The sequence below is a fragment of the Sminthopsis crassicaudata genome, chromosome 2, assembly GCF_048593235.1.
Source record: "Sminthopsis crassicaudata isolate SCR6 chromosome 2, ASM4859323v1, whole genome shotgun sequence".
NCBI classification, from domain to species: Eukaryota; Metazoa; Chordata; class Mammalia; order Dasyuromorphia; family Dasyuridae; genus Sminthopsis; species Sminthopsis crassicaudata.
Genome location: NC_133618.1, coordinates 601,640,364 through 601,663,458, shown reverse-complemented (window position 1 = coordinate 601,663,458; position 23,095 = coordinate 601,640,364). Strand labels below are relative to the sequence as shown.

At 35.6% G+C, this 23,095-nt stretch overlaps 1 protein-coding gene across 1 annotated transcript in view; it reads right to left on the bottom strand.

The window, feature by feature from the left end:
* GPR26 (G protein-coupled receptor 26) overlaps positions 1-22,725 on the bottom strand; it is a 34,486-nt gene extending 11,761 nt beyond the window's left edge. Inside the window, exons 1-2 of the mRNA XM_074295801.1 lie at positions 21,609-22,725; positions 4,626-4,739 (exon numbers count right to left, since the gene is read on the bottom strand). Of these exons, the coding sequence (XP_074151902.1) occupies positions 4,626-4,739; positions 21,609-22,276 (782 nt within the window). The 5' untranslated portion in view covers positions 22,277-22,725. The remainder of the gene's footprint in view (positions 1-4,625; positions 4,740-21,608) is intronic.
* Between the last annotated feature and the right edge of the window lie 370 nt (positions 22,726-23,095).

Genomic DNA, 23,095 nt, shown 5'->3' with positions numbered 1-23,095 from the left:
TGTTTTCTCAGGCTCAATGTGAAATAGCCTTCTCAATGGTTTCTTGGTTTTCAATTTCTTCCCTCTTTAAACTATCTTCCACACCACCGTCAAAATAATAGTTAAATATTTCTTCTTAGTTGTCTTTTCATAGTTCTTATCCTCTTGGAATACTCTGTAGCATGTTACATGGCTGATCAATGCTCTCATTCCTTTGGCTTTTATGACACAACACACTTCAGCCTCTCCAGCTGTATTTTCTGATTGTTTCCTATCCCTAAAGGTAAGTATCCCACCAAAATTTTGTCCTTAGTTTTCTTCTTTTTTCTCTTTTTCTTGGTGATCCTATCTATTATAAGTTATTAATATGTACTATTCACTTATCACTTCTATGGAAATGATTCCCAAATCTTCACCTGTAGTTCTGATCTCTTCTGAGCTGCTTTTCCAATTAACTGATAAGCAGCTCCATCTGCATGTCCTACAAATAATTTAAATTCATTATTTAATTTATTTTTTATTATTCTATATTGTAAAGTATTAACATAATATATTATATATTAATCATATTAATTTATATACATACAAATTAATTAAATTTATTAAAACCTGTTCCTTATTATATATATATATATATTATATATTAACATAATAAATTTAAACCTATTAATTAATTAATTAATTGATCTCATTCTTAAAACCTGTTCCTTATTTTAAAGCCTTTACAATTCAGCCCATCTCTTAGACTGGAAACTTGAGTGAGTGTTAATTTCCCCTTTCTCAACTCTTTCCATCTTAAATAACTGAATCCTTTCAATTCTCCCTTGATATTGTTTCTCACACATGTGACTTCCCTTCTATTTTCAGTGCCACCATTCTAACTTGGAACCTCATTCCCTCTAAGTTGTTTTGTTGAAAGAACTTCCTAAGTCATCTAATTTCCCCAATCATGCTAAATAACATTATCTGAGTCACTTTCTCTTTTAGAAGATGATATCATATTAAGTGCCCATCAATTTGTCTGCAATTAGGAACTGCCCATGAAAGAGAATTATTCATATTAGAAATATTTCTAGAATTGCTTCACACTGCAAATTCATAGATAGTCCAGGTGTCAGGAATAATTGGTATTTAAATTCATCTGGTCCACCATATTTGGAAGAAGAGAATTCCTTATGAAAAAGGTGAAAAACCCAAAAGCTCTAATAAATTAGTTTTTACCCATAACTTTTAAGATGGATCAGCAGCTATGGTATTCCATAAAAAGCATTTGATTCTAATCAAAAGACTAGGTTAAAATGTTCTACTGAACATTAGCTGAGTTACACTTGGCAAATGATCTACACTCTAGGTTGATTGGATAGGGAAAACAATATTGAGAAAGAGGAGGTACTGGAGATAATTTAGGTTTTTGTTCTGAGTAATTAGAAAGAGAGTAATACCACTAAAAGATAAAAGCTCTGTGCCAATGAAGAACTTAAATTCAAAGTTGTTTAAAAATTTATTCAATGCCAATGTTGAAATGCTATTTGCATATTTCGATGAGGTTTGTTTTAGTATTCAACTAAAAGTGGTAATTTAAAAAAAAATGTTCCCATAAAGAATTCAGGAACATGAGAAGACACAGAAGAACTGATACAAAATGAAGTGAACAGAATAAATAAAATTATGATAACAGTATAAATGAAAGGACTAATAACAAAAAGGATAAAAATTAAATGCCATGTAAGTATAATCACCAACTTTTTTCCTGAAACTCACCTCTCTTCCTTCTTTTCATAATGGAAGATTATGGCTAGAGAACGTTTTATAGACTGTCAAACTCAAGTGATATACTGGTCAGTTTTTGGTAAATTGTTTTTGTTTTGTTTTTCCTGCTTTTTAGAAATTATTTGTTATAATCAATGATTATCTGGGAAATGGAATGAAGATAATATAAAGACAAAGATAATTTTTAAAATTCTAAAACAACACTTTTCAAAAAGTGCCAAGCATTTATTTTGTATTTGTCAAGAAAGGAAAGGTATACGCTGACATTTTCAACTTTTTGAAACATCAGAATGGAAAAGAAGATATTCTATTAATATAATATTGATATTTCAGGGCCACCTATATATTAAATTCTTCCACCATTTCTATAATTCCATTACTTTGAAAAGACACAATAATAATGTTTCAAAGCTCTATTCAGATGATTTCTCAGAGAACCTTAATTATTTGTAAGTGTATAGAGAGAGATACACACCCTAACAAATCCTTTTTAGACACTTGCATTAAACTTGCAATGTTTAATTAGAGGTTTGAAAAGGGAATTAGTTAAGAACTTAAAACCACCCATTAGAAGAGAAAGGAAGCCTGTTTTGGGTAATATGGTACATACATGAAGCTGGTTCTCAGAGCACAGAAAACTTGTTATTTATTATTAATAGAAAGAGTTAAAAATCTTGAACCTTTTATGTTCAAGTTGAGGTTATTGATATCCTAGAGTCTTAAACTTGACATGTCCAAATCTTAACTCTCCATTTCCTATTATTCCTATTATTGTATAGGTATGATATCCATCCATTTACAAAGACTTTATTTAACACATTGTCTGGCATATAGTAGGCACTTAATGTATATTTATTCCATTCCCATCCTCCCATTCATCCAGACTTGAAATATTTCAATGTGTTTCATATTCAATTTCTCATTCCCATTATCCTACCCATTTCTAATCCATGGCCAAGGCCTATCAATTTTAAATTTCCATTCCTCTATTTTCTCCCTTCTCTCATTTTGACATTATTCTTGTCCAGACCCTCATCTCCTCACACCTAGGCTATTACAATAACCTGTTTCTTGGTCTCCTTACCTCTCATCTTTCCCCATTCCAAACTGGCTTCCATTCAGCTGCTAAAGTGATCTTTTTAAAGTTCAAGTCTGATCATGTCATTTCCTTCCCTATCCTACCCCTATACACATTTAATAAACAGGAAGAGACTCTAGAGGATACTCGAATCAATCTCCTTATTTTATAGTTAAGGAAACTAGCTAAGAATGAAGTGATTTGTCTAATCACTGAGAAATGAAGTGATTTGTCCAGTTATATAGTGATATGACTTTTGAAAGTTTTAGATGCAAAATTCGAATACCCATCTCTTTATTTCTTAATTCTTCAGTGGTTATTTGTTTTAACTTCAACAGGGGCATTCACAGGAACAAAGAGGAATCAGATAACAAAGGATTGGGATGGCTTTGCTGAATTTCACTAAATACGCATCAGGCATTAAGCTGTGACTTTTAGGATAAAAACTAAATAGCTTAAGTAGCAAGAATTAAGTTAGAGATTCTGAAATAACTTTCATGAATTTGGTAAATCTCAAAATGTATTGTTTGATGGGATGGGGTAGGAGGAGTCTTTTTCTCATAACTTCTTTATGACCCAGCCTATACACCCCACTAACAACTTAACTATTGTTAAGAATATTTAGAGTACTCAAACTATTTAGAACAACAAAAATAGGATAGTAACCAGCTGTCAGTGTTATTTGAGTTAAACCATTTAAATATTTTCAACACAACCAAAATATTTGTTTCAATTCCTTTATTTTTCAGCTTCTCAAAATGATGTACATAAATATTTACATATTCAGAATAAAAGATAAGCCAACTTTCATAGAAAATGTTATATTATAAAAGAGTAGTCAGGACAGGTGATGGATGAATAACAGAAACGAATTAAATGACCTCTAATTTGCAATCTTCCAGTCCTATCTTCTTATTTACTAGAAGGAAGGAAGTGAAACCTGAAAATGATAAGTCAAGTCACTTACTTACCCAAGATCATGGAAGTAGTCATGAGCAGCAGCAGGATGATCTGAATCCAATTCCTTGTGGCGCAAATCTAAGGGTCTTTTAATTATACCATATTGATTCTATTCAAATTAGCAGGGTAAATTGAGATAATGGCTTCTGATACTATGTATGGAGGCCAAAGCATGATTTCTTTTCTTCAATAACAACATGCCAGAGTCCCAAGTCTTACTATTAGTTATTCCATTAAATGACAAAATGCCCCCAAAAGGACCAAGTTAGAAAGGCCTGGTCACTAAGAGGTAAGGGCAAATTGACTGAGCTCACATTTGCATAATTATTATACATCCTCACAGGTTAGTTTATCAGTCAAAGGCAGAAAGCAAGACTTTAAAGGGTTTTGGCATAAAACCACTATATCTAAAGATTGTTTCTCTCAGTCCTCTTCTCACCCTGTCATCACCATCACCACCACCACCACCATCATCATCATCATTGCTTTCCTCAAAGCAAATTCCTTAACCTATTTTGCTTTCTTTGAAATGTCATCAACATTGTTGTCTGGGGAGGAAACTCATCTGTTAATGCATGCAGGAAACTTCTCTGTAACCTATAGTGTTACACAGTTATCTGGGTCATTGAGAGGTTTGATGAGTTTCCTAGAGACACATAGAACCAGTAGATCTCAGAAGGGGAAGCTGAAACAAGCCTGTCCTGATTTTATCCACTATTCCACTTTTTCTCTGTTTTATTACATTGGAGAATTGGCATAAATCTTTGTAAGAATTATGTATACAACCTTAGTGGCATAGGATCAGTAAAATGTATGAGTCCCATGCAATTTGACTTACCTTGTAATTACATATGGTGCAAAGCAAAGCAGAAATGTCCCAATGAAGGTGCTGATTTTCTTGGTGGCTCGTTGCCTCCTTCTCTTCTGTTCCTCCAGACAGCGTTCTCTCACACTGCAAGGCATTATAAACAAACAGAAATAGGAATTGGGTCCTGTAGCAGGATTTCCAAATTTCATTTAGAGAAGGATGAGTCAATAAGATAGTGTTGTAGATTTAAAGCTAAAAGTACCTTAGAGCCCATATGATCCAATTCTTCCAGTTTACAAATGAGGACAAGTTTAAGTAAATACAGAGAAGATGAAGGACAAAGCCCAAATTTGAATGCAGTCTATCTAACTTCATTCCAACATATTCCACTGTACTCAGAGTCCACAGGCCCCCATTCATTTTTATCTCCTTGTAAACGTCTGTACAGTTCTTCGATATGAAACTCTTGGATTCATATTGTATTGCTGAAAGCCAATCTATGAATTCAGGTAATCTATGTAATAATGTGTTTGGAAGAGAATGGTCTTTTCAAGGTCATACATCATCACAGATGTGAGAACAGAATGAGAATCTTAATACCTATGTCACAACCTCTTACATGATTCATCATGGTCAAGGATAAGTCATTTATTTATGTAAATCTGTGCCTTCACCCACACCCCTTCTAATGCCTGAAATGCCACCCTACTCTGATCTCTACCATGTTCCAAATGCTATTACTTCTAGAAAACCTTTATTCTTCTGGCAGAATCCTGCATTTCTCATAACATTTTATGTTTCCTTTATTAGTAGGTAAAATGATACAATTCCTATTTTATTCCTGCCTTTTTGCTGTCAAGAAAAGTGATATTTGCAGTGGAGAGAATAGAGCAAGAAGGATTAATAGAGAGATAAAGTAAGACTGCAAAAAGTTGTCCTTTATTTACTTTGGTCATCTAACCAAGGGGAATTATAGCTAAGGTTATTGAAAAACTGGTGGAAGTGATTCCTGATGTTCTTATGATCATCATAAGCATGATCTCTAAGTCCAGTGGACATGGAGAAGAAGAAACTTGTGTTTCCAATTGGGAAAAAGCAAATTGCCTGATTTTCAGAATTCAGAAAGAAGGGGGTTCAGAGCTCTAAGTCAATGAGTTTCATTTGGTTCCTGAAAAAGTTCTAGAATATATGATTAAAGAGATGGTTTTTGTCTACATGGAAAGGAAAGCTATAAACACAAAATCACCTCATTAGTAACAGGTCATAAAGAACCAGTATAAATGGTGGAAGCCTCATTATATTTAAGGGTAAAAAGAGCCTGATTTCAAATCCTTTCTTTGTCATTTTCTGACTATAGTATCTTGGGAAACTTATTTACTTCTCTGAAATATCTCATTTTTCTCAAATGTAAAATGAAAAAAGCACAAATTGCTCCTGTGTTAGGGTCATCATAACTTAACTGAAAGAAACAAACATGAAGATAAGCCATACAAGATATATATAGAGTAGTTAGAAAGCAATCACAAAGGGTCAGTGATGGCTTAGTGGATATAATGCTGACCCTGGAGTCAGGAATACTGCCCTTCCTGAGTTCAAATCTGGCCTCAGACACTTATTAGTTGGATGATTCTGGGCAAGTCATTTAACCTTATTTGCCTCAGTTTCCTCATATGTAAAATGAGCTGGAAAAGGACATGGCAAACTACTCCAGTGTCTTTGCCAAGAAACCTCCAAATAGGACCATAAAGAGTTGGAACCTACTTAAAGGGACTCAACAAAACAATCTGAAAAGAGAAGGAAGTACTAGATGAAGTCAGGATGAAGTAGAAACAACTGAAGACATTTAGCCATGAGAAAGGAGGAAGTGGGGTGAAATCACTGTCTTTGAACTTCTGATGACTTGTCACAAAAAAGAGGGGTGATAATTGTTCTGCTTGATCCCTCTGAGCACAACTTGGAGAAATGGGTGGAAATTGGTAAGAGTCAGATTAAGGTTCAAAATAAGGATGAACATTCTTACAATTAGATCCATCCAAAAATGGGATGTGAATTGTTTCAAAAGTTGTTTCAAAAGGTTAATGAGCTACCCTCACTTCAGACTTTTAAATTGGATGAAAGCTTTTTGGATTCTACAATCTCTTGGTGAAGGGATGCTTGGTCAGATAGGGATTGAATTAAATAATCTCTTGCATATCTTTCAGTTTTAAGACTATGGTGCCAATTAGTATCATTGTTATTTATATATTTATCTTATCTCTCATACTAGATTGCAAACTTTTCTAAGGCAGGATTGTTATCTATCTCAGAGTGGACAGAAGTGAGCAAACATTTGCACAGCATTTACATAATGCCAGACACTGCTAAGTGCTCTTCTTCTTTTTCCTTCCTTCCATTGTTCCTTCCTTTGTTCTTCTCCTTCCTTCATTCCTTTGTTCCTTCCTTCCTTCTTTCTCTTCTTCTTCTTCTTCTTCTTCTTCTTCTTCTTCTTCTTCTTCTTCTTCTTCTTCTTCTTCTTCTTCTTCTGTTCTTCTTTCTCTTCTTCTTCTTTTTCTTCTTCTTCTTCTTCTTCTTCTTCTTCTTCTTCTTCTGTTCTTCTTTCTCTTCTTCTTCTTCTTCTTCTTCTTCTTCTTCTTCTTCTTCTTCTTCTTCTTCTTCTTCTTCTGTTGCTGCTGCTTCTACTTCTGCTTCTTCTTCTACTTCTGCTTTTTCTGCTTCTACTTCTTTTTTTCATTTTATCTGATTTTTCTTGTACAGTATGACTAATATAGAAATATGTTTTGAAGAATTACACATATTTAACCTATATCAGATTACTTACTGTATTGGGGGAGGGAGGAATGAAAGAAGGAGGAAATTTGGAACTCAAGATTTTGCAAAGATAAATGTTGAAAACTATCTTTGCATGTATTTGGAAAAATAAAATGCCATTGAAAAACCCTGCTTTAGAAAATCACATACATTGATATCTAAAGTGCATGCTAATTGTGATGACTTTTCCAACTCATTTCTTATAGTGACTGAAAAGTACATATTACATTTGTCTATTAACATAAAGAGCATAAATAGCCTCAGAAAGATAAAACATAATCATAATATTTAAATTGCCATAAATATCAGAAAAGCAAATATGTGAACATTTTGTTTGCCTCCGTTAAAAAAGAAACAAACAAAAGTTCAAAACCATGAAAGTCAAGCCTCCATAGGCTATGAACCCTGCCTTTCATAGCTAAAAGCATTGTAGAACATGGAAACCCTGAAGGATCCAACAACAAAAATAGCCCGGACCCTCTGAATAGAGCAAAGAGCCACAGAAATATTAATTAGCAATGTTTCATTCCAAAATGACACTTGGAATTTTAATGTGCAGAGTTTTTCCTTTCAAAGAAGTAGCCATTTTCAGGCTTAATTGAAATTGTTCTTAATAATATTTCCTATGGCAGATGGACAATTTCATTTAAATTTTTAATGACAACTACTGAAATTATATCTGATAATTCTTCCATACCTTTTCTTTAGAATTGTTTTCTCATGTCCCACTGGTCATCAAATGAATTGCAATAGATTACAACAGCTTAACTGCTGTAAAAAGTGTATATTACTTGATGAAAACACATGTACAGGAATTAACAGATTAAAAACGTGTTCAGTGCAGAGAAGCATACTATATTATTACATAATTACAGTCTGTCAGGGCTGGAAAAGATCTCAGGGAGATCACCTAATGCAATGCCTTCATTTTTACAGGTGAGTAAACTGAGACCTAGAGAGATGTCATTAACCTAAAAGTATACATCTGGTAAATGACAAAACTGATGTGAGAATGTAGGTCCCCTGACTTCTGGGTTGAGTGCTTATACTATCCTAAGAGATATTCCTTAATGAATAAATCAAATTCCAAATGAGAAATGAGACATTAAGGAAACATGAAAGCTAGAGCATAATGGTTGTGAAGCAAGATCCAATATCTATGATTTGCTTTGTTCGAGGATGGTGATCACAGTATACAATTCCATGTACTTGTTTTTAACCACTGTCTAGAAGGAAAACCCTTTGCTAGAAGTCAGACAATCACAATATTTTAGAATCGGAGAGACCACTGATTACAAGTCAACTGTCTCATTTGATCAACGAGAAGACTGACAAATTCTAGCCCTGAATGTCATGTGACCTGGAACAAATGATTTCACTAAGGGTTAGAGCAGTAAAGTCATTTGCTCAAGGTCACACAGGAAGTCAGAGCTAGAATTTCAATTCATTCCTTCTGATTCCAAAACTAGGGTAATTTCTGTACTTCTCTGAAGGATTTTATAATGCCTCAAAAATCTCTTCATTCTTCAAAATTTTCCAGAAAGATCTTTCATTTTCCATTTCAGCCCTTAAACACACACCTCAGCAGACTCAAAATTATCTACTACCCCCTAGCACCCTTTCAGAACCCCCATTTAAGGAGTGCTCCTAAGGCAACAATGTTTTATTTTTCCAATCAGGCTACACTTCTCTGAAATGGTAATTCCCCATCTCCCTCTCTTTTTTTGAATTCATGTTGTCATCCCCATTAGAATATATGTTCCTTGAGGTCAGAGACGCTCTTTCTACTTATATTTCTACTCTTAATGCTAAACACAATGCCTGGTTCATAGTAATCTGTTAACAAAATGTTTATTGACTGACTGACTGATCTGTAACATTCCCTGGGGATTTACTTGGCTAATAATTTGTTGTGTGTAGCTAAGGAGTAAGAAATACCTAAGTCTGAATCTGGCCTTTGATATTTGCTGTGTAGCTGTTGCCAAATCATTGAAACTCATTGAACCTCAGATCCCTCATTTGTAAAATGGGGATAACTTACCTGATCCTGAAGATTGTATGATGTTAAGACTAGAAAGCTATCCTCAAAGTTAGGAAAACCTGGGTTCAAGTCTTGTCCAAGAAAAATACTGCTGGTGTGACTCAGGCCAGTCACTTTAAGGTCTGGCTGACCCTGACTATTGTGTAAGGCTATAAATTGCCAACAAGGATGTTAGGTAACCCACCTATAGCAAGGGGTTATTTCAGATGGAACTAAGACATCCTGTAAAAATAGCTTTGCAAACTTCAAAGCATTATATAAATGTCAGTTGCTGGTTTTGTTGACCTCTAGGGGCCTCAGTTTCTTTATCTTTCAAATGAAGATTTTTTTTTAACTGACCTTTCCATAACACTCTAGAGATTGCAAAGTACTTTTCATGATTTATCTCATTTGAACTTCAAAGGAGAACCTGTCTTTACTGGTGGGTCCGTAAAATGAGGGATTGGAATCAAACCCAATCTTCTTTAAATTTTCTAGTTTCTGTTGAGAGGCCCCACCAGTTACCCACATTCAAAATATGAGACACTAAGAGTGTTCTCTCCTTAAAAGCAGGGACTGTTTTTGCCTTTCTTTGTATCACAAATGTCCAGAATATAGGAAACGCTCAATAAATACTTGCTGAATTACTGGCTGTTAACAAGGGCTATCTTCTATTGTTCCTACTCAATCATTTTGTTATATCCAATCATATTGACTCTTCTTCTATGTCAGGACTTGTTAAACTTTTTCTACTCATGACTCCAGGCATATAGGTATATAAAATAAGTATGCAAATCAAACATTTATGAATGTCACAATTTTGTGCCCCCCCCACATTCTAAGACCTCATATAACATCATCATTTACAGTTTAAGAAACTGGATATTAAACCATCTCTCACGACAATCTTTTTTCACTCCACTAATGCAGCTATCAGTCTCATTCAAATAGCCTCATCAGCTTTGGCCTGGACTATTAAAATAAACTCTTAATCAATCTCCTTGCATCCCATCTCTTCCTCCTCCAAATCATCTTCTGCACAAATGCCCAAATTCCAGATCACATATATCACAATGTCATTCCTTTACTTAAGAGTCCCCAATGGTTCCATGTTGCCTATGGGAGAGAATGTAAACTCATTTTAGCATTTAAGGTTTTCCCATATGTTTGTAATGTTATTTCAAGAAGGCCTGGAATGATTTACATGAACTGCCACTGAGCAGAGCAATCAGAACATGGGATATATTGTACACAATAATAGCAAGAATGTGTGATGATCAAATATAAAAGACTTAGTTCTTCTCAGTGGTTCAGTGATCCAAAGCAGTCCTAATAGACTTTGGACAGAAAATGCCATCTGTACCCAGAAAAAAAAAAAAAAAAAACTATGGAGATTAAATGTAAATCAACACATGTTCTGTTCACTTTTTTTCCCTCTCCTATGCTTTTTACCTTTTGCTCTGATTTTTCTCTCCTAACATGATTCATAAAGCAATGTATATTAAAAATAATAAATTTTTTAAATTATGAAACTAATGTTATTTCATGTTCTCCTTCTTTGTACTGCCTAAACACAACCAAATGGCACAATGGTTACAGAGCTGAGCCTACAATCAAGAAGATTCCTCTTCATGAGTTCAAATATGATCTCAGACAGTCACTAATTCTATGACCCTGGGCAAATAGCTTGACTCTATTTACCTTCATTTTATCAATATAAAATGGGGATAATAGCAACTACTTCTGAGGATCAATTGAGATAACATTTGTAAGGGAGCTTAGCACAATGCATAATAATTCCCTTCCTCCCCCTGTTTACAGTGATCCAGTAAATGTGGAGATTCAGAGGTTCTCCATGGAAAATGTTGCTTCTCCTGCCTCTCCCCAGGTGGTCTTCTCCTTGCCCAAGCACTGAACCCCAGGCTGAGATGCATTCCCTTTTCATTTTTTCCTCACAGAGTCCCTAGCTTCAGCTGAGGTTTGTGTGAGTGATACTCAGGTGATATTCTCTATAGAGTCTTTCTTAATCCCACTAATCGTTTGTGCTTTTGATGAGGTGCTGAATGGTGGGTATGTGGGGCAAGGAGAAATTGAAGAACTGATAAAATTGATCCCTGGAGCAGGTAGGGAAAAAGCACTGATAGAGATAAGTTTAGCTTTGTGGTCCCACCTTCTGGGGAGTCATTCAGTTAGAAATCCAAGTTATATTAAACTCCTGAGGTTCACCCCCTGTAGAGATTTGGGCAGTCTCACCTTGCCATGTCCTCTCAGCAATCCCAGTCATGTCCCTGAGATTAAATTTTCCCAATAAAACAGTTTATGGGTCATGGCTTCACTACTGCCCTCCTCTGGGTCAGTCTGGCACAGCAGCACTATGTCTCATGATATCTTTCTCCTTACCCTTCTCCCATGTTGCTTAATATCTCTTTTAACCCCACCATGCTCCTGACCCCAATTCTCCTCCTTACAGCTAACTAATTCTTTTAGGGTGCTAAGTCCCTTTCAGGATTTAGCCTGCCAGCTAAGGGCATGCCCCAACCTCATGGTATTTCCTTTCTCCTGGTAGATGATAAATTCTATTAGGGAATTTGCCTTTTCTATAAAACGTCTTTCGACACTCTCTCCACCCTATTTCATAATTACCACTCTTGTGTCTATTGTAACTCTTATTTTTCTGTAGTCTATTCCCCTAAATAAATCTACATTTTGCCAAAGAAAATGGAACTGTGAATTCTTCACATGATCAGACCCCCAACATTGGGTGCCTATCATAATCTTGTGTCTTCATCAGCCACATAACTTGTTCTTCTTGAAATTATCATGTTCAATGAACAGTGTATTTATTTTATGTGCTAAACTGTATTCATCATTTCACCAAGATGCAACATAAATGTACTCAGGGGCTGTCTCATTTCTGCCTTTATAGGCACCAAGCTTAATAAATGTCTGCTGAATTGAATTTATACATATCTAGAACCTTATCTATTACATTACAAGTGTCAAACCCATGGCCACTGCCAGGTGTAGCCAGATTAAAATGTAATTGGAAAATGTTTAACACAATGAATAAAAATATAGTAAAAACATAGGCATTGTTAATTGGTGGTTTTCTAAATCAATATGCAGCTCATGTGATCCATTTCTGTTTCAGTGTAATACCACTGCAGAGTCTTCTATTGCCTAACAATCTGCCTTACCTACCTAAAATCATTATTGTGATTTAAGAGGTGCCAAAATGCTTTGTAAATCTTCATATAAATGTGAAGTACTATGAATATTATTTTTTGGGAAAGCCCAGAATTTCCTGTCTCTGACAGAATCAAGTTGAATTAAATTTCCTTGGACAGTATGACTAACCTGTTAGTGGCCCTTGAAGCAAGTCAAGGTAATCTATCCAGAATATTAAAGAGGAGATTGGTGTACTGCATGAGGTCTTTGGGAGAAGGTGATTGCAAGGAGTAGATTTCATCCCCTGAGTCACCACATTAGCCTTCCTTGAAGTCATGAGGAGGTGGAGGAAATTTCATGAATTGGTGTTTGTAGAATGTTTTGAGATCATCCAAAAATAAACAGCAAGAGCATAATGACTCTGCAGTGAATGAGACTGTGCCATTGAAGCAAAGAGATTTCACCCACGAAGTTGCAAAAGGCAAAAAGGGAATTGGGTTCACTTCATTTGATTTTACAATATTTTTGTTGTTTTTATTGTTATAGGGAAATGGGTGAATTTAGGACAGGAACTGTATCTGAGTCCTCTTTGTAGTCCTAGAACATAATATAATGTCCTGAACAAAGGAAGTTTAAGGTTCAATAAATATCTGTTGAGTTGATGCTACTATAACTGAAAGTATCTAGGAGAAAATCTAAGTTAGAGCAAAGATAATTTTTTTTTTCAAAATTTAAGTGACAGTGGGCAAAGGAGATAAGAGTGAAGAAACTTTTATAATACTAATTTTGTGGGAAGGAAGGAAGGAAGGAAGGAAGGAAGGAAGGAAGGAAGGAAGGAAGGAAGGAAGGAAGGAAGGAAGGAAGAAAACAAAGATGATGCCTTAGATCAAGCAACTATTTTCAATGGAAGACCAGTTATTATCCATTTCCACTTAAAATAACCTTCTCATATTGGGACAATAGAAGGCAAAATGAAGTGAGAGTCAACAAAGGCCCTTTGATAACTTGTATTTTTCCTAAAGTCTTGGCTTTAGCTTAAACTCAATATTTAAACTCAACATTCTCTTCAAATTTCCCTAATAAACCCTATAAATGAAGATTTAAAATTTGAAAGGACCTCAGATATCATCAGCCCAGACTACTGAGTTCCAATCAAAGGAAGTGATTTGCCTAAGAAAATATAGCAATAGACCAGAATAAAGGAGTTTAAAGTTCAGCTCTTTAGCTTTATTTACAGTGTATTAACTTTCCTGAAATGGAAAATTCAATACCTTGACCCACCAGTGTGGGTATTTCCTCACTCCAATGACACAGTTTGTAGCTAGTTCCATGTCCCCCAGATCAAGGTAAGATCAGCCAGCAACATATCTAAGGTTTGATTTTAAAGCACAGAGCTAGACAGAACTATGTCTAGTAGCAACACAATCCCCCCATTTTAGCACCCTATCTTATCAGAGCAGCAGCTCCATAGCAATAAAATCTCTTGCATTCCTAAAGTTTCTCTTAACATATCTTTTCAGCATCATACACTTGTGAGGATGTCTGTTTTTTTGTTTGTTTGTTTGTTTGTTTGTTTGTTTTTTTAATTACTATTGTGAAAAAGGTAACAGATTAAGAAAGATGAAGACTTCCTTACTTAGCAAGAGGTAGCAGAAAGAGTACTGAACTTGGAATTAAGGGACATGGATTTGAATATTGATTATAGTATTTACTAGCTGTGTGACTGGAAAGACATTTCAACTGTCTGGGTCTTAGCTTCTTCATCTATAAAATGGGGAAATTATATTAAATAATTTTAAGACCTCTTCCAACTCTAAAATTCCATTGAATTCTAAGTTAATTATAAAGTCAGTGCTAGAACCCAAGGTTCCTGACATGTGGGCTTTTTCTAGTGAGGCCTTAGAAGATATGACGCCTTCACCTGTCTTGAAGTGCTGTCCACTCCTATTAAATCACTTTTAAACTATCTACCTGAGCATTTTAGGTAGAAATCGAGGCATAAGAAGACAAATTGCTTGAAACTCTTTTTATGGTATTTTTAAAAGATACATTTATGTGACCAAATGTTCTTTCAAAGTAGGCATGTATGCATATGCCTTAGGTTATTTTTTTCAGAGTCTGAAACCTGACATCTAGTTTCACCTAGACGAGATGAGACATGAAATACATACCACTGTCAACTTTAAGGAGAATAATCCTGAAGTGTGAAATAGAAATTCCCCAGTCATCTGTATCTACTCAGGCAGGATTATTTGAAAATGCTGCTATTAAAGACAGGCAACACCAGAAAATTTAGGTCCTACTTTCCTCTTCCAAAAATTGCAACTTCTTTCTATCTAACTAAACTACCAAAGAACTGGCTACCATAATCACAGTTATTTTTCTTGCCCAATGTTTTTGTTATAAAGTGATGAAAGATAATATGAAAGCAGGGATTCCAAGATGAAACCTCCAGAGCACATCAAAGGGTCATTACAAATTCTATCTAATTACCTACACCACTCTCATATCATAAAACTAAACAAGGAGAAATAATGGTCATAATGGTGTCCCTAAGGAGCTGAGAAATCCTTGAAGTCCTTCTGAATCAGCAAGTGTGGTTAATGTCATTTTAATATTAAATTATTTTAATTTTGATATTATGAATATTGATATTTTAATATTAGTAGTCTTAATTTATTTGAATTACATGAAAACATTAGGGATGCCTTTTGTATGTGTATATATATACATATAAGTGAATAGAGTAAGTTGTGTGTATATGTATATAGATATGTATGTATGTGTGTGCATACGAACATTTCTTATTTAGTCAGATTGTCCATGAGGTTTTCTTGGTAAAGTTATTGCAGTAGTTTACCATTTCCTTCTCCCATGTATTAATACAAACAGGGTTGAATGATTTGCCCAAGGTCACACACCTAGTAAGTGTCAGGACAAATTTGAATGCAGATTTTTCTGACTCCAAGCCCAGTGCTCTAGCCACTGAGCTATCTAATTGCATCCTATATATGAACAAACATTCACATACACATGTGTGTATAGGCACACATACATACATATATACATATACACACATGCATGCATATACACATACACATATATATTCACTTAATTACTATTCATGGAAAGTAGAAATATGGTGTTAATTCTTCACCTTTCTACTTCTTTTCACCATATTAGAGTAAAAAAGCTAATTTTGGTCCTCCCTGAACCCAGTTTTTGTTGACATATCTAAACAAACTGATTATATATGGTATCTTGGTTTGCAAACAGATAAAACTGAATCTCTTCTCTAGCTCTAAATTTATAATCCTCTGATCTTGTAGTATTATGTAGTCTTAGATGATTACTTTAAAATGTCTAGGTTCCATGATTTCATTGGTGTGCTACTGTCTCCTCTAAATTGTATGGCCCCTCTTTGTCTTAATAGATTATGCTCATGAGTAGCAGTGACAAAAAAAAAAAAAAAAAAAAAGAAAAGAAAAAAGAAACTCTTTTACTTAATGGCCAATCTCCTACTAGAAGTCTCTCTGAATTCGGATAGAATTGTTTATCTTAGACAACAGAAAAGAATGTTGACTTTGGGAGTCACAGGGATTAAATTCAAAACAGCACTTCCCCTTTTTAAATGTATAAGCTTATACAAGAAACTTAGTCATTCTTGGCTTCAGTTTTGTTTTCTGCAAAATGAGCTATTTGAACAAAATGCCCCTAAGATCCTTTCTAGCTTAGATTACCTTCTAGTTCTAAGATCTCTTCAGATAAATTTGGAAAGATCCCTCAGAAACTGTACAATGCTGCTACACTCTGTAAGCCCCTCTGCCATGAGGGGATATCAGAATAGTATTTTTAGTAAACTTTCATGCAACTATAGCTTAACTACTATTATTAATCACTTGTCTTACCTTTCCTATTAAAATATTTGCTATTTAAAAGTAGAGTAGTAACTTTGCTTTTCTTGCCCACTATTTATCGTTAAATAAGGCAGTTGGATTAAATGATTTCTAATGTCCCTTCCAGTTTCAAATCTCTGCATCTTAGGACCCTATCATCTTTATCTTTTTAGCTCAAATAATGCCTAGCATTATGTCCTCTAAATGGTAAATTTGTAATAAATGTTTGTCAAATTATTGAACTAATGAAACACCCAATGCATAGAAAATCAAATGAGTGACAAATTCTAAAAATTCTCTCCTCTCATTATTAGAATGGTAAATATAGAAGAAGAGAATAAAACCTCACTTTATAGTTATTCAGTTCTGTTTTTTTTTTCATTTTTAATTTAAGAACGAGTTTACTGATCTTATGTTGATGTTTAGAGTAAATAAGAGTAAAGTAAGTTTAATAATGAGTATATACATGTATATACATCATGCCCTAAATCTTGGTGTATTTTTAAGCTTTCCAAAAATAAATAAATAAAGCTACACTGAGACTTTTAGGACATCCTGTATATAAACATGTAGCTAAAGACACGTACAAACAGTCTAAAAACCGAGAGTCTTGGCTCTACTATAAGAAACATCCTCAAGGATATGTATAATTGAAAAACAAAATAGACAGCTGTGCAGAATTACATTGTTATCCACAAAACATAAAAAGACCTAAGAAAGGCTTCTAATATCTTGAGTCTTTTCTCTATGAAGAATTTATGAAAGTAAAATTTTAAAAAGAATCACTCAGAAAGAAAAGACATGGCTTAAATGTTACCTTTACTTCTGGTCTGGGTGTATATAATTGGATTTCTCCAACATAACCCCCACACCAGGTCCTTCCCTTCCCCATATTTTGTATATTGTCTTCTCTCATTAAACTGCAAGTTCCTTGAGGTCAATGATCTGTTTTTTTTGTTTTGTTTTGTTTTTTGTTTTGTTTGCATATTTGTATGCCCATTACTTAGCTCAGTGTCTGGCACATGGTAGGTAGTTTATAAATGTTTATTGACTAACTGTCTTTGTGAAAAATAAAACCATATTGATGATGAAGTCATTGATTTATTTAGGAGTTAAAATATATATATTCCTCTGTCTGTTGTGATAAATTCCAATCCCAGGAGACTCAAAGGAACTCTATCTTGATTATGTTTCATGCTTCCAATAAATCATCAAGTACTTTGTTAAGTGTCTACTATATGCCAAATGTCATGTTGGTACTGTGCATACAAAGACAAAAAAAGTGGGATAGCTCCTTTATAATGACATATAGAAAGGAGATGGAGTGTTATATGTTAATAGCAAGAATGCTAATTTGGCTTGAACATAGATAAAGGAAGAGGAATATTATACAGTAAGGCTTAAAAATTAATTAGAGTGGGAAGAGCCTTAAATTCCAAAGAAAAGAGTTTCAAATTGATTCTAGATGTTATAAGAAATCTGTGGAGCTTATTAAGTAGTAGAATAACATGGTCAGACCAGTGCATTGAAAAAAGCTTTGTGGAGGTATAGTGGAAAGGGGAGAGACTTGAGGTCTCTCAATTAGGAGGCTTTCCCTATAGCCCATGTAAAAGTCAACATAGACCTGGACTAGGGTAGCCTTGAGAATAAAAAAGAGGACAAATGCAAAAGATATTAGAGAGATAAAATTAATAAGACTTTGTAACTGATTGGTTACATGGGCTACAGGAGAGTTAGGAGTCAAATATGACTGATGCGGGAGCATGATCCTGGTGATATGGAAATAATAATTAGCATTCTAAATATTTTAGTAATACTAATTTTAAAAATTTCTCTGCTCCACATTTTTTGAAAAGAATGAAAATTCATAACTTTACGAACATGATTAAGAAAGGCTTATAGTCAGGCTATATCTGTCCTCTACATTTCTCTAGCATCAAACTGGCATTCCCAATATAGCATCTAGTTTTTCATAGGTGCTTAATGCTGATGTACACCTCATTTAAACTATATTTAGTTTAAACACTGAAACTCTTTGTGCTGGAATCCCAATTAGTTATTGAGGGCATCTGTTCAGTCACAAATCTACTGATAGGACCATGACTCATTGAGAATCAATTTGTCTTTACCTTTATCACCCTTTCTCCTTCTAAATTAAGACCATGTAGAGAAACTAACCAGATCTGAAGCCAAACAATTCAGCATCATATAAAATTACCTAAATCCCAAGGAGGCCTTGCCTGAGAATAATAATAGGCTGGGATTTCTCGTGAATATGTTTGGTACAAAACTATGGATGGCTTATGTTGAGAATGATGCAGTAAAATGTGTGTGAGAATATATAATTTAATTAAGTAAAATCTTTTGGCCATCTCTCATTTCAACTTTGATGATTGTTTTTAAACTTTTCATAAATTGAGACATGTAGATGGTATAAGATACAGATAACTGCACTTGGGACTCAGGGAAATCTGAGAATGAATCCTGTTTCAGATACTCACTAGATGTTTAATCCTGCATAAATTATTTCATGTCTCTTAGACTGTTACTTTATCTTTAAAATGGGTATACTAATAGCATCTACTTCCAAAGCTGAGATGATAAAATGATTAAACATACATAAAGTGCTTTACATTTCTTAAAACCCTATATCTATGCTAGTTATTATTATTATTAAGATAATGACAATAAATTCTTTTAGTCTACTGACATACATACATTTAAATTATGATCTAAAACAAAGGAAAATTGATAGTAAAAGTCCATTTATTTTCAAAAGAAGCTTTCCAAAATGATCAAATTTGTAACAATTATTTGGCCAACAAAGTTAGGCTAGTAGAGTTTTAATCATTCCTTGAAAATGGTAAACTAAAAGTTCCTTACAAATGTGAAAGCATTAGAACACATACACACACACACACACACCCCACCATTTGCTCTGCTAGGAACAGCAGAGAAATATCATGTTTAGTGGGACCTCAAACAGAGATTCAAATCACATTCTGTTTTGATTTCACCTTCTCTCTAAAGGAACTTCCCCTCCCTCAGGGTTTCTGTTCAAGGTGGGAAATATGAAACATGAAATGATAAGAACTATCGATAGAAATAAAAGAATTTTTTTCTTTTTCCTCCTGTATCACTTTCATTTGCTTGATTGACACTATTGACATCTTTAAACACAAACACAGATTATAGTTGTAGAGTTTGAAGGAATTTGAGACTCTGTGGTTAATCTCTTGATTTTACAGTACACACAAATAGGAGGTTGGAGGCAGTGTCCAAGATTACAAGTAGTAAAAGTCAGAGGCAGGATTTGAGCCCAAGTGCTGATTGTTTTCTCATTTATAAAGCAGTCAGATTAGACTACATTCCAAAAAAACATTTATTTTATAATAACTACTATGTGCATAGTTGCATGTACACACACACACAAAATGCAACAACTCTATTACTACTTCTGGAAAGAAATATCATTTTAAAATACATCAAAATTTAGATATATCAACACCTACTTGTGTTTATGTATATAAATGTGTGAATGTCTTTGAGGTAAGCTTTACTCCCCTCATCTGTAGAATGGGGAAAACAACATTTAGGAGCCTCACAATTATTTCTGAGCAAAGCATATAAATATATATATATATGTATATATATACATATATATACACACACATACATACACATAACAGATAAGTTATTGGTATTATCATTATTAATGTCCATAGTAAGGCAATAACTTTTCCCAAACTCCTTAGGCTCCTTTTTACCTATCTGTCAGATAGGACAATCCTCTTTTAGCCTCAGGCCAACAGTAAAATTTCCAGAGGACTCCTGTTTGAAGAAAAAATACTGACTGGTCTGGATCTCCAGCTAGGCAACACTGTCATGTGCAGATCACAGGATTTGGAACAAAAAAGATCAGTAGAGGTCACATAGTTTAACTCTGTAATTTTACATATGAAGCAAAGGAATCTGCCAGAAATGAAAGAGACCAATCCAAGTTTACATAAACTGAGCATAGAAAAGCAGGAATTCAAACCCAGGTTCCCTGCCTATAAATGCAGAGTTCTGTCTCCTAGATGAAATTTGTCTTTCATACTTTGAAATTCAAATGTAACTCTCATTAACAGGCTGCAATAGCTAAGCAATAGAAAAAAATTCCAACGTGAACATCTATTTTAGTTGACTAGTGGGAAATCTGACCCTGATTTATGAATTCAATAACTCTTTCTTGTTTCAGGAAGTACCTCCAGACTCCTTGACTATAAGAAATGTGCTAATTTGCATATATCACTAACCCACAGCCAAACTCTCAAGGATTGTCAGCACCACCTGTTCTCACAGGAAGTGACACCATCAGTCCCATCAGCTTTAAGTGTGTGGGCTACTCCTGTTAGAGCTCACAAACATTGCCTACGTCAGTATTCGCACAGTTACGCAGCCAACACCCCCTTAACTTGGGTCCTAGATGACAAAAATCAAAGATGCTCTCTCCATGGATTCATTAAAGCACTACAGTAACACCTTTCTTGAAGCATTTAATTAATCATTTAAAAAAAAATATCCTTTCTTGTTACAAGGAAATGTAAAGTGAAGCAGGAATACCTTAGTCAACATTCTCCTTAAGATGTTACCTTGGGTAGAAATGTTAATTTAATTATGTTAACATAAGTTCTTGTCCCCCATACTTTTATCTCAAGAAACAGTGGAATGAGTATAGGTTGCAATAGCACAAGACATGCTGTAGACTCAGGACAGCCATCTCTCCTTTGAAAATACCAAAAGACAATAGGATACATGAAGTTAGGAAGCCAAATTACAAATGTCACCATCACACATTTAGGAACGGTGTTAATATGATAATTCAGAACTGGTCCAAAGCCCACCAGAGCCTTCCAGAGAATCAAGAATAAGATCAAATTTCTCCTCCCATGGTGGGGATAGGGGGAGATAATGACAAGAGCAGAGAGATAGTAAGAGACTGAATCTCCTCTAGCAACACTCTGTCCTTCCTTGTATGTCCATAGCTCTCTTTTTATTGGAAACAGTAGAGAGATCTATTCTCAAACTTTCCCCTGTCTTTCTGTATTCCCTCACCCCAGACTCACCCTTTCCCCTTACCTGGGGTGTATGTCCACGAGCAATACCAAGGTCTGCATGGTAATCACATCAATGCGCTTACAATGGAATCTGGCCACCTTGAGCACCTTGAGGTACGTGAAACACAGCACGACAAAGGAGAGGAGGAAGCTGAGGGCGTGGAAAACCCCAGTGAAAACGCTAAAAGGGACCCGTTCCTCGTGCCTCTTACTGTACAAGGTGCAGGAAGCATAGAGGTGATGAAATCCCAGCCAGGACAGGGAGAGAGCGGCAATGGGGAAGGAGATGGAGTGCAGCCACGTGTAACCCACTATGAGGGCAGCGTCCTTGTAGCGCATCTTGGAGTGGTAGCTCAGGGGGAAGACCACGGCGACCCAGCGGTCTATGCTGAGGGCGGCCATGCTCAGCATGGAGTTAGTGGTCAGGAAGGTTTCTAAGAAGCCAACGATGTGACAGAGTCTTTCTCCTCCTGGCTGCTGTTTATTAAGCATACCGGCCAAGGTCAAGGGCATATTGACCACGGTCATCAACAAGTTGCAACAGGTCAAGTTAAGGATGAAGAGCCCTGGCACTTGCTTGCGTATGTCAGGACTATAGAGAAAACAGATCAGCACCACCACGTTGGACAGCAGCGACACAGCTATCATTCCCACCAGCAGGCAAGCTAAACTCACGTCCCAAGAGTTCATGGTGTGGCCCTTCAGAGGAGGGACCTGTGGGCAAAAGGCACACCTTCAGAATGTCTGAGGAGCATAGTGAGAGGAGAGCTCATCTCCTCACCCCCAGCAGCACTTCTTCTGTGTGCCTTTCCTTTCCTCTTCTAGTAGTCGCTGTCTTGGCCAGAACCATCATTCCCCGTTCCTTTGCTCCCTTTACTCCCCTTCTTGGACAGAGCAGCAATTTTGGACACTGCCTCTGCTCCTTTGTCCACCTCAAAAATTGTTCAGAAAAGTTGCCTGGAGCTTTGGGGGTCAATTAACCTTCCATTGGTTAAGGAGAGCCAGAAATAGAATGCCTGTTAAAGAAACCGTACGGTGCAGCCCTAGACCGGGGTGGGTCCCAGAGAACGCAGGTATTCTGAGAAGAAGCTCTCCTGAGATCCCTTATCAGCTGGCGCGCAGGTCTCCTCACTCTTCTTCCGCTTCCCCCTCCTCCTTTCCCCTCCTCTTATCCCATATTTATTCTCCTTTCCTCCCTCCCTCCCTCCCTCCCTCCTTCCCTTCCTCCTTCTCTCTCTCTCTCTCTCTCTCTCTCTCTCTCTCTCTCTCTCTCTCTCTCTCTCTCTCTCTCTCTCTCTCTCTCTCTCTGTCTCTCTCTCACCTTTTTTCTTAGCCAGATTTTTAACCTAACTGATCAGACAACTCCCCTAAACTCCCTTAACACACACACACACACACACACACACACACACACACACACACACACACTATCAGAGTAATTGGCTACCTTCTTCCTTCACTCCCCACCTCCCCAACCCCCATCTTGTACCAAAGAAAACTCTCAGTGAG